The sequence below is a fragment of the Syzygium oleosum genome, unplaced genomic scaffold (genome assembly GCF_021117445.2).
Source record: "Syzygium oleosum isolate NSW1041296 unplaced genomic scaffold, Sole_v2.1 Sole_v2.04, whole genome shotgun sequence".
Classification (NCBI taxonomy): Eukaryota; Viridiplantae; Streptophyta; class Magnoliopsida; order Myrtales; family Myrtaceae; genus Syzygium; species Syzygium oleosum.
Window position 1 is genome coordinate 5,380,888 of NW_026607488.1, and position 11,725 is coordinate 5,392,612.

Sequence of the window (11,725 nt, forward strand, 5' to 3'; positions counted from 1 at the left end):
AGAGATTAGGTAAAAGCTTTTATTTTTGTGGTTTGTCGTCTAGTGTTATGGTACCCTAGCTTTTCCTACCATCTGTGGCTCATTTATTTCTGTCGTAACTATATATGGAAACATTGGGAAATTGGAAAGAAAAGTTGGTCCACGAGCTCATATGCGCCCACCAAAGACCGGACAAGCTGCTAAATATAGGCTGGAGTAAATCTAAGGTCATGGCCAATTGCGCAAAAGAAAAAAAAAACGATGATATTTAGACTTGCAAACAATAATACCCTTACTTATCAAACTGATAAAAAAAAAAAGAAGAAAAAACCACTAACTTCGGTTTATGGGACAAAAATACCCATCTGCCGCTTCTTTTCTTTTTTCATCCAGGCGAAGCTTATGTAGTGGCTGACACGACCAACGGTGATGACGTTTATAAATGAAATGTCGTCGAAGTGAAAATTGGTGTGGTCATACGTACAAAACAGTCTCGTCTTAAAGTCACAAAGTTTGGACCCAAAAAAAAAAGCCGCAGAGTTGAACAGCTTGAATCCGTGACAACATGATGTCAGTTTATGTATGTTGTTACCCTTAATTTTGCTTGACTGACATGTCATTTGTAAATATTGACGTCCTTTGTCATGTCAACTTGCACATAAAACTCGTTTTGACTGAAATGCTAATGGATGGATCTACAGCACAAAATTTGTGTTTTTTATCTGTCCTTTTGAAGGGTGAGGGTATTTTTATTCCCCAACTATAAGTTGTTTTTTTTCTTGGGCATTTGGCCATTTAGATATATCATGCTTGTTAATTTGCATGGAAATATTTGTGTGTAACACGATGATTAATTTTGTATTTGCCAGAACTTGATGATAATTGACAAAGATCAAAGTAGCCCATCTCCGGAAGGCATTAACCCTTGGTTGTTTAGCAGATCTTTGTAGGAAGCCAAAAAACTATGAGAGAGAGAGTAATTCAAAGCTAATTCCATGCACCCGTTAACAAAATCCTTTAAAGAAAAAGCACGTGGACATATTTTAAAGGACAAACTAAAGTAATCATCACTTCCAGAAACACTCGAGTGGTCTTATCAGTAATAACTCTCAAACAGGAAGATGATGCATAGGTTTCACCAAGAAATGAATTCAGCTTTGGTCATATTTGACAACCCCATCTCAACGCACAACTAAATTCCCAATAAATAGGGTGGTTGTTCGTTTCGAGACAGCGATCCAAGGGTCCATGCAATTAAAGATCTTCTTGCCAATTTCCCTTCCCCCCTCCCGCCTCTCTCTTTCAACACATAGACGTAAAGTTGTGAAGTTGACAATAAGGGCGTGTTTGTTTGAGTAAAAAAGCTTTCTGCAAAGTAGTTTTTAAAATTTTGACGCATTTGGTTTGCTAAAAATGATCGGTCAATGGAATATCATTTATGGTCAAAGAAAATATGTATTTTTAAAGTTAGGAAAATGAACTCCTTAACCTGAAAGAAGGGAACCCATTTTCTAGAAAATGATTCTCGGAAAATGTTTTCCTTTATTGTGATGTTTTTCCAGAAAAAAAAAACACACACACACACACCCTAGGGATCTTTTTGATTAATTCTTTGACCCCTCACCCCATCTTAATTGATGCATGTGCTATCATTGCATGCATGGAGAGAATAATGAGATTGCAAAGACTCAACTCTCAACTACCCAATTTCAAATGGCTTATCTCTCGTGTTCTGACTAGGTTGATGCTATGAAATCAAGATTAATGTGATATATGAATGCCGTCTCTCAATTTTCTCATATTCTAATAGAAGTGAAAAGATATACGAAAACTCACCTGTCAATTCTAAAAGATACCGATTGTCTGAAACTTCGGAATTTTCTTGTGACCAATTTTCAATTTTCACTAACAAGATAAATTAATGATTTCGTGAGACAAATGCCGAAGATCTTACAAGTTTAAGTCATCCATTGGAGAACTGCTATTATGTAATAATGAATACGAAAATGCACAAAAAAGAAGGATCTCTGCGATGGAATACATCTGTTACATCTCCATCTCCACAGCTGATCGGCATATCTTTTCTTCATTACGTACATAAAGGGGTGAAGTAGAAAGTTAGGTTAAGGACGAGATAAGAAAACAAAATGTTTCGTGCGATTCTGCATATAATCTGTCCAATGTTCTTCTTTTTGTTACTTGTTATTAACCTCAAATAATAATGTTTCCTTTCTCTCTCTAGCTATGCTCCACCTGTCCCACAAGATGTAAATGCATTGGTTGTACGAAGGCCGGGGACAGTTGAAGTGATTAAGCCTGCATCAGCGGCATGTTGTGTTGGTGGGTTATGTGGTGTAGAGCTTTGGTTTGAATTCACCACCTCTCAATCTGCCTTATAAATTTGGAACTTCATTCCTCTCTTATTTCCATGTAAATCTTTATCTCTCTCTGACTAAATCCTCATCCTCCTGTAGATTTCGAACTTCAATAATGGAGTTTAGACTCCTGCATGTCCTAGCTTCTCTCACAGTACGTATTTTCTTTGAAGAGTCGTCACTTTTAGTTTAATGCACGAGGCTTGTTTCTTGGAACTTCAACAATTTTTGCATTTTTTTTATCGCGAGTTCATTATGTTGCTAATCCTTCAATTTTTTAGAAGCTAAAAGAGGTTTTCGTTGTTGTGGAATTTGGTGTAGGTGATTTTGGCGACTTCCCATGCAGCTCTAACTCCAGAACTATACTGGAAGTCGGTGTTACCCAACACCCAAATGCCAAAATTCATCAAGGACATGTTGCAACAACAGTCAGGTTTGTGCTCAAACTCTGAAAAAAAAAAAACATATCCTGCACCACCAAGTAAAAACGAGGGCAAGAAAATTTGCGCTTCATCTAGTTTGAATTCGTCAAGAAGCTGACCGAATCGAAACTATAAACATGACACATTAAGGTAAGATAGCTTGTAAGTCACATGTCAGCATGTACCTTCAATTTCTCAATGGATTCCCAGAAAATCTGACAAATGAAACCGGTAAGATCTGAGTTTTTGTTTAATATAAGGTCATTTCATGCTAGTCTAGAGCAGAAGTATTATTTCTAATAAATAACTTGTTCCAATTTATATGAATGCAATCTAGATTAGATTTACATAGCTTGGCTCGCCTTTGGCAAGATGTGCACATCCTCGCTCAATTTTTTATGAACAATGATGATAATGGCTCTAAGAAAGTATTAAATGAGCGTTTATAAACAAGTTGACCACATGTAGATGAATCTTAGCACATCTACCTTTATTTTCTCTGATACTAGTTGAGCTCAAGTCCACTTACCAATTTTTCAGACTTCATGGAAGACAAGAGCACCTCAGTTGACGTAGGCAAAGGTGGAGTGAACGTTGATGCCGGCAAGGGAAAGCCTGGTGGGACCACAGTTGGCGTCGGGAAGGGCGGAGTCGGGGTCGACACAGGGAGCCCTGGAAAGGGGACCAGCGTCGGAGTTGGCAAAGGAGGAGTCGCTGTGCACACAGGCCGCAAGGGCAAGCCCGTCTACGTCGGGGTCAAGCCCGGACCCAGCCCATTCATCTACAACTACGCCGCATCCGAGACCCAACTTCGTGATGCTCGGAACGTGGCCCTCTTCTTCCTGGAAAAAGACCTAAAACCCGGAACAACAATGACTTTGCACTTCACCAAGACTTCAGACTCGGCCGCTTTCTTGCCCCGCGAAGAAGCAAAAACCCTACCATTTTCATCTGACAAGCTACCTGATATCCTGGACCACTTTTCCCTGAAACCCGGATCAGTGGAAGCCGAAATAATGAAGGACACTATCAAGGAGTGTGAAGAAGCAGGCATCAAGGGAGAGGAAAAATACTGTGCAACCTCATTGGAGTCCATGATTGATTACACCAAGTCCAAGCTTGGAAACAATGTCAAGGCTATCTCTACAGAGGTAAACAAAGGGACCCAGTTGGAGAAATTCACCATCAATGCAGGAGTGAGAAGAGTAGCAGCTGATGAATCAGTCGTGTGCCACAAGGAAAACTATCCATATGCTGTCTTCTACTGCCACAAGACCCAACGCACCCGGTTATACGTGGTCCCAATGAAAGGCGCGGATGGGACAGAGGCGAAGGCCATCGCCGCTTGCCACACCGACACGTCGGCATGGAACCCGAAACACTTGGCCTTCCAAGTGCTCAAGGTTAAGCCAGGGACTGTGCCCGTTTGCCACTTCCTTCCTGAGGACCACATTGTGTGGTTTCACAACTAGGGACTTCGCTGTTAATGAGAACATGTGGTCACTCTCTTGGTATGTATTATTGTTGGAGGGTGCACATGTCATAAGTTTGTATGGAGCCAGTTTAGCTCATATAAGCAATACATGTACTTCTTGTTATGCAGACTAGTAAGTATAAGCAGTTTGTGGTATGTCACGACATCTTAGGTTAGTTTTATGAAATATATCCAGTATTATTCTCTAACGGTTTAAGCTTTAGCTCAATTCACATGCTATCTTTCATATTTGAGTTATACATGGAGTATCTCTAATACTTTATGAGATGGAATCTACATTCAAGTAGTGCGCCTTATCGACTCAAACTTGGATCGCTTACATTCGCATTTTTCAGTTATCACTTCATCACCCAAATGACAAGATGCCCCAGCCTATCCATGTGTCTTGATGTTTCAATTCACAGAAAAATTGGTGACTAGAGATAAGTGATGATTGCTTCTCATTAGCACCTTCCTAATGTCAATTTTTAAGAAATTAGGAACTCGTATGGCCCAGTCTTCATGAGAATAATTTATCTCTGATCCTTCTCATTCCTCACTCTTGGCATCAGAATAGTGGATATTAAAGCTGAGTTGGTGATGATCCCGCTATCTCAAAATTCTCCTTGCTTGACTTCTCCCCTTTTATGAATCTCTCCCTAAGGCCTAGCTCAAGAAAGAGGCTTCTCCAAATAAATTAATCGAGATGGAACTAAACTCAATTAAAATGAGGGAAAATTCTAAATAAGGACCTGAAGTACCTTCATTTTCTCAAATAAGGGCTTGAAATGAACCTTGTCTCAAGTTGTCTTATAAGTATTTTAGGACCTGAAGTGCCTTCATTTTAGTGTGGCATGAGTGAATATTGAAAGTCGCTGCGATGGAATACATCTTTACTTCTCTATCTTCACGGCTGATCGGCATATCTTTTTTTTTTTCATTAAGTACATAAAGGGGTGAAGTAGAAAGTTAGGTTAAGGACGAGATAAGAAAACAAAATGTTTCGTGCGATTCTGCATATAATCTGTCCAATGTTCTTCTTTTTGTTACTTGTTATCAACCTCAAATAATAATGTTTTCTCTCTCTCCAGCTATGCTCCACCTGTCTCACAAGATGTAAATGCATTGGTTGTACGAAGGCCGGGGGAAGTTGAAATGATTAAGCCTGCATCAGCGGCATCTTGTGTCGGTGGGTTATGTTATGTAAAGCTTTAGTTTGAATTCTTCACCTCTCTATCTGCCTTGTAAATTTGGAACTTCATTCCTCTCTTATTTCCATGTAAATCTTTTATCTCTCTCTGTCTGAATCAGCCTCCTACTGTAGATTTTGAGCTTCAATAACGGAGTTCAGACTCCTGCATGTCTTAGCTTCTCTCACAGTACGTACTTTCTTTGAAGAGATGTCACTTTTAGTTTAGGGTTAATACCACAAAAAACCTCAAACTGATACACCCGTGACAGTTTTACTCTAAATTAATTTTTTGGCCACCAAAAACCCCAAACTGGTACACCTATGACAAATTTACCCCAAACTAATTTTTTGACTACTAAAAATCCCAACCTGGTACATTTGTGACAAATTTACCCTCCATTAGTTTCCGTTAAATTAGATTAATATCATAAAAAATCACAAACTGATACATCTATGACAAACAAAGGGTAAAACATAAAACCGGTACATAAGCCAACTGTCGCATGTCATTTAACAAAGCAATTTGACAGTAAAATTTAACGGAAATAAATTGAGGGTAAATTTGTCACAGTCGTATCAATTTAGGATTTTTTGTGGTTAAAAAATTAGTTTTGAGTAGAATTGTTACAGGTGTATCAATTTGAGATTTTTCGTGGTATTAACCCTTTAGTTTAACACACGAGGCTTGTCTCTTGGAACTTCAACAAATTTTTGCTTTTTTTTTTTATAGCGAGTTCATTATGTTGGTAATCCTTCAATTTTTTAGAAGCTAAAAGAGACTTTCGTTGTTGTGGAATTTGGTGCAGGTGATTCTGCCGACTTCCCATGGAGCTTCAACTCCAGAACTATTCTGAAAGTGTTACCCTACACACAAATGCCAAAATCCATCAAGGACGTGTTACAACAACAGTCAGGTTTGTGCTCAAACTCTTGAAAAAAAAAAACTATATATCGCACCACCAGGTAAAAACGAGGGCAAGAAAATTTGCGCTTCATCTAGTTTGGTCAAGAAGCTGACCGAATCGAAACTAAAAACATGAAACATTAAGGTAAGATAGCTTGTAAGTCACATGTCAGCACGTACCTTCTATTTCTCAATGGATTCCCCGAAAATCTGACAAATGAAACCGGTAAGATCTGAGTTTTTGTTTGATAGATATAAGGTCATTTCATGCTAGTCTAGAGCAGAAGTCTTAATTTATAACAAATTACTTGTTCTAATTTATATGAATGCAATCTAGATTAAATTTATATGGCTTGGTTCGCCTTTGCCAAGATGTGCACATCCTCTCTTAATTTTTTATGAACAATGATAATAATGACTCTAAGAAAGTATTAAATGAGAGTCTATAAACAAGTTGACCACATGTAGATCAATCTTGGTACGTCTACCTTTATTTTTCTCTGATACTTGCTGAACTCAAGTCCGCTTACTAATTTTTTAGACTTCATGGGAAACAAGACCACCTCAGTTGACGTAGGCAAAGGTGGAGAGAACGTTGATGCCGGCAAGGGAAAGCCTGGCGGAACCACAGTTGGCGTCGGGAAGGGCGGCGTCGGGGTCGACGCAGGGAGCCCTGGAAAGGGGGCCAGCGTCGGAGTTGGCAAAGGAGGAATCGCCGTGCACACAGGCCACAAGGGCAAGCCCGTCTACGTCGGGGTCAAGCCCGGATTCAGCCCATTCATCTACAACTACGCCGCATCCGAGACCCAACTTCGTGATGCTCGGAACGTGGCCCTCTTCTTCCTGGAAAAAGACCTAAAACCCGGAACAACAATGACTTTGCACTTCACCAAGACTTCAGACTCGGCCGCTTTCTTGCCCCGCGAAGAAGCAAAAACCCTACCATTTTCATCTGACAAGCTACCTGATATCCTGGACCACTTTTCCCTGAAACCCGGATCAGTGGAAGCCGAAATAATGAAGGACACTATCAAGGAGTGTGAAGAAGCAGGCATCAAGGGAGAGGAAAAATACTGTGCAACCTCATTGGAGTCCATGATTGATTACACCAAGTCCAAGCTTGGAAACAATGTCAAGGCTATCTCTACAGAGGTGAACAAAGGGACCCAGTTGGAGAAATTCACCATCAATGCAGGAGTGAGAAGAGTAGCAGCAGATGAATCAGTCGTGTGCCACAAGGAAAACTATCCATATGCTGTCTTCTACTGCCACAAGACCCAACGCACCCGGTTATACGTGGTCCCAATGAAAGGCGCGGATGGGACGGAGGCGAAGGCCATCGCCGCTTGCCACACCGACACGTCGGCATGGAACCCGAAACACTTGGCCTTCCAAGTGCTCAAGGTTAAGCCAGGGACTGTGCCCGTTTGCCACTTCCTTCCTGAGGACCACATTGTGTGGTTTCACAACTAGGGACTTCGCTGTTAATGAGAACATGTGGTCACTCTCTTGGTATGTATTATTGTTGGAGGGTGCACATGTCATAAGTTTGTATGGAGCCAGTTTAGCTCATATAAGCAATACATGTACTTCTTGTTATGCAGACTAGTAAGTATAAGCAGTTTGTGGTATGTCACGACATCTTAGGTTAGTTTTATGAAATATATCCAGTATTATTATCTAACGGTTTAAGCTTTAGCTCAATTCACATGCTATCTTTCATATTTGAGTTATACATGGAGTATCTCTAATACTTTATGAGATGGAATCTACATTCAAGTAGTGCGCCTTATCGACTCGAACTTGGATCGCTTACATTCGCATTTTTCAGTTATCACTTCATCACCCAAATGACAAGATGCCCCAGCCTATCCATGTGTCTTGATGTTTCAATTCACAGAAAAATTGGTGACTAGAGATAAGTGATGATTGCTTCTCATTAGCACCTTCCTAATGTCAATTTTTAAGAAATTAGGAACTCGTATGGCCCAGTCTTCATGAGAATAATTTATCTCTAATCCTTCTCGTTCCTCACTCTTGGCATCAGAATAGTGGATATTAAAGCTGAGTTGGTGATGATCCCGCTATCTCAAAATTCTCCTTGCTTGACTTCTCCCCTTTTATGAATCTCTCCCTAAGGCCTAGCTCAAGAAAGAGGCTTCTCCAAATAAATTAATCGAGATGGAACTGAACTCAATTAAAATGAGGGAAAATTCTAAATAAGGACCTGAAGTACCTTCATTTTCTCAAATAAGGGCTTGAAATGAACCTTGTCTCAAGTTGTCTTATAAGTATTTTAGGACCTGAAGTGCCTTCATTTTAGTGTGGCATGAGTGAATATTGAAAGTCGCTGCGATGGAATACATCTTTACTTCTCCATCTTCACAGCTGATCGGCTTATCTTTTTTTTTTTCATTAAGTACATAAAGGGGTGAAGTAGAAAGTTAGGTTAAGGACGAGATAAGAAAACAAAATGTTTCGTGCGATTCTGCATATAATCTGTCCAATGTTCTTCTTTTTGTTACTTGTTATCAACCTCAAATAATAATGTTTTCTCTCTCTCCAGCTATGCTCCACCTGTCTCACAAGATGTAAATGCATTGGTTGTACGAAGGCCGGGGGAAGTTGAAATGATTAAGCCTGCATCAGCGGCATCTTGTGTCGGTGGGTTATGTTATGTAAAGCTTTAGTTTGAATTCTTCACCTCTCTATCTGCCTTGTAAATTTGGAACTTCATTCCTCTCTTATTTCCATGTAAATCTTTATCTCTCTCTGACTGAATCATCCTCCTACTGTAGATTTTGAGCTTCAATAATGGAGTTCAGACTCCTGCATGTCTTAGCTTCTCTCACAGTACGTACTTTCTTTGAAGAGATGTCACTTTTAGTTTAGGGTTAATACCACAAAAAACCTCAAACTGATACACCCGTGACAATTTTACTCTAAATTAATTTTTTGACCACAAAAAACCACAAACTGGTACACCTATGACAAATTTACCCCAAACTAATTTTTTGACTACTAAAAATCCCAACCCGGTACATTTGTGACAAATTTACTCTCCATTAGTTTCCGTTAAATTAGATTAATATCATAAAAAATCACAAACTGGTACACCTATGACAAACAAAGGGTAAAACATAAAATCGGTACATCAGCCAACTGCCGCATGTCATTTAACAAAGCAATTTGACAGTAAAATTTAACGGAAATAAATTGAGGGTAAATTTGTCACAGTCGTATCAATTTAGGATTTTTTGTGGTTAAAAAATTAGTTTGGGGTAGAATTGTTACAGGTGTATCAGTTTGAGATTTTTCGTGGTATTAACCCTTTAGTTTAACACACGAGGCTTGTCTCTTGGAACTTCAACAAATTTTTGCTTTTTTTTTATTGCGAGTTCATTATGTTGGTAATCCTTCAATTTTTTAGAAGCTAAAAGAGACTTTCGTTGTTGTGGAATTTGGTGCAGGTGATTCTGCCGACTTCCCATGGAGCTCCAACTCCAGAACTATTCTGGAAGTGTTACCCTACACACAAATGCCAAAATCCATCAAGGACGTGTTACAACAACAGTCAGGTTTGTGCTCAAACTCTTGAAAAAAAAAAAAACTATATATCGCACCACCAGCTAAAAACGAGGGCAAGAAAATTTGCGCTTCATCTAGTTTGGTCAAGAAGCTGACCGAATCGAAACTAAAAACATGAAACATTAAGGTAAGATAGCTTGTAAGTCACATGTCAGCACGTACCTTCTATTTCTCAATGGATTCCCAGAAAATCTGACAAATGAAACCGGTAAGATCTGAGTTTTTGTTTGATAGATATAAGGTCATTTCATGCTAGTCTAGAGCAGAAGTCTTAATTTATAATAAATTACTTGTTCTAATTTATATGAATGCAATCTAGATTAAATTTACATGGCTTGGTTGGCCTTTGCCAAGATGTGCACATCCTCTCTTAATTTTTTATGAACAATGATAATAATGGCTCTAAGAAAGTATTAAATGAGAGTCTACAAACAAGTTGGCCACATGTCGATCAATCTTAGTACATCTACCTTTATTTTTCTCTGATACTAGTTGAACTTAAGTCCGCTTACCAATTTTTTAGACTTCATGGGAAACAAGACCACCTCAGTTGACGTAGGCAAAGGTGGAGTGAACGTTGATGCCGGCAAGGGAAAGCCTGGCGGAACCACAGTTGGCGTCGGGAAAGGCAGCGTTGGGGTCGACACAGGGAGCCCTGGAAAGGGGTCCAGCGTCGGAGTTGGCAAAGGAGGAGGAGTCGTGCACACAGGCCACAAGGGCAAGCCCGTCTACGTCGTGGTCAAGCCCCGATTCAGCCCATTCATCTACAACTACGCTGCATCCGAGACCCAACTTCGTGATGCTCGGAACGTGGCCCTCTTCTTCCTGGAAAAAGACCTAAAACCCGGAACAACAATGACTTTGCACTTCACCAAGACTTCAGACTCGGCCGCTTTCTTGCCCTGCGAAGAAGCAAAAACCCTACCATTTTCATCTGACAAGCTACCTGATATCCAGGACCACTTTTCCCTGAAACCCGGATCAGTGGAAGCCGAAATAATGAAGGACACTATCAAGGAGTGTGAAGAAGCAGGCATCAAGGGAGAGGAAAAATACTGTACAACCTCATTGGAGTCCATGATTGATTACACCAAGTCCAAGCTTGGAAACAATGTCAAGGCTATCTCTACAGAGGTGAACAAAGGGACCCAGTTGGAGATATTCACCATCAATGCAGGAGCGAGAAGAGTAGCAGCAGACGAATCAGTGGTGTGCCACAAGCAAAACTATCCATATGCTGTCTTCTACTGCCACAAGACCCAACGCACCCGGTTCTACGTGGTCCCAATGAAAGGCGCGGATGGGACGGAGGCAAAGGCCATCGCTGCTTGCCACCCCGACACGTCGGCGTGGAACCCGAAACACTTGGCCTTCCAAGTGCTCAAGGTTAAGCCAGGGACTGTGCCCGTTTGCCATTTCCTTCCTGAGGACCACATTGTGTGGTTTCACAACTAGGGGCTTCGCTGTTAGTGAGAACATGTGGTCACTCTCTTGCTCTGTATAATTGTTGGGGGGTCCACATGTCATTAGTTTGTATGGAGCCAGTTTAGCTCATATAAGCAATAAATGTACTTCTTGTTATGCAGACTAGTAAGTATAAGCAGTTTGTGGTATGTCACGACATCTTAGGTTAGTTTTATGAAATATATCCAGTATTATTCTGTAACGGTTTAAGCTTTAGCTCAATTCACATGCTATCTTTTATATTTGAGTTATACATGGAGTATCTCTAATACTTTATGAGATGAAATCTACATTCAAGTAGTGCGCCTTATCGACTCGAACTTGGAT

The 11,725-nt window shown here is 40.2% G+C and overlaps 3 protein-coding genes across 4 annotated transcripts; all 3 read left to right on the forward strand.

Annotated features, from left to right (window-relative positions):
• Positions 1-2,349: 2,349 nt before the first annotated feature.
• Positions 2,350-4,459, forward strand: LOC115674266 (BURP domain protein RD22-like). The gene is made up of 3 exons (XM_030596615.2): positions 2,350-2,508; positions 2,676-2,787; positions 3,317-4,459. The coding sequence occupies exons 1-3, from the start codon at positions 2,470-2,472 to the stop codon at positions 4,246-4,248; spliced, it is 1,083 nt and encodes a 360-aa protein (XP_030452475.1). The 5' UTR covers positions 2,350-2,469; the 3' UTR covers positions 4,249-4,459.
• Positions 4,460-6,251: 1,792 nt separating this feature from the next.
• LOC115668425 (BURP domain protein RD22-like) lies at positions 6,252-8,030 on the forward strand. The gene is made up of 2 exons (XM_056310343.1): positions 6,252-6,356; positions 6,888-8,030. Exons 1-2 carry the CDS (start codon positions 6,317-6,319, stop codon positions 7,817-7,819), a joined length of 972 nt encoding a protein of 323 aa, XP_056166318.1. The 5' UTR covers positions 6,252-6,316; the 3' UTR covers positions 7,820-8,030.
• A 972-nt stretch (positions 8,031-9,002) lies between these two features.
• On the forward strand, positions 9,003-11,601 carry LOC115674268 (BURP domain protein RD22-like). 2 transcript variants are annotated; one of them, XM_056310342.1, is made up of 4 exons: positions 9,003-9,024; positions 9,817-9,924; positions 10,458-10,516; positions 10,574-11,601. In XM_056310342.1, exons 1-4 carry the CDS (start codon positions 9,018-9,020, stop codon positions 11,387-11,389), a joined length of 990 nt encoding a protein of 329 aa, XP_056166317.1. In that variant the 5' UTR covers positions 9,003-9,017; the 3' UTR covers positions 11,390-11,601. The 2 variants fall into 2 exon arrangements, with proteins under 2 accessions (XP_056166317.1, XP_056166316.1); XM_056310341.1 differs by having other exon boundaries at positions 10,458-11,601.
• Positions 11,602-11,725: the final 124 nt, after the last annotated feature.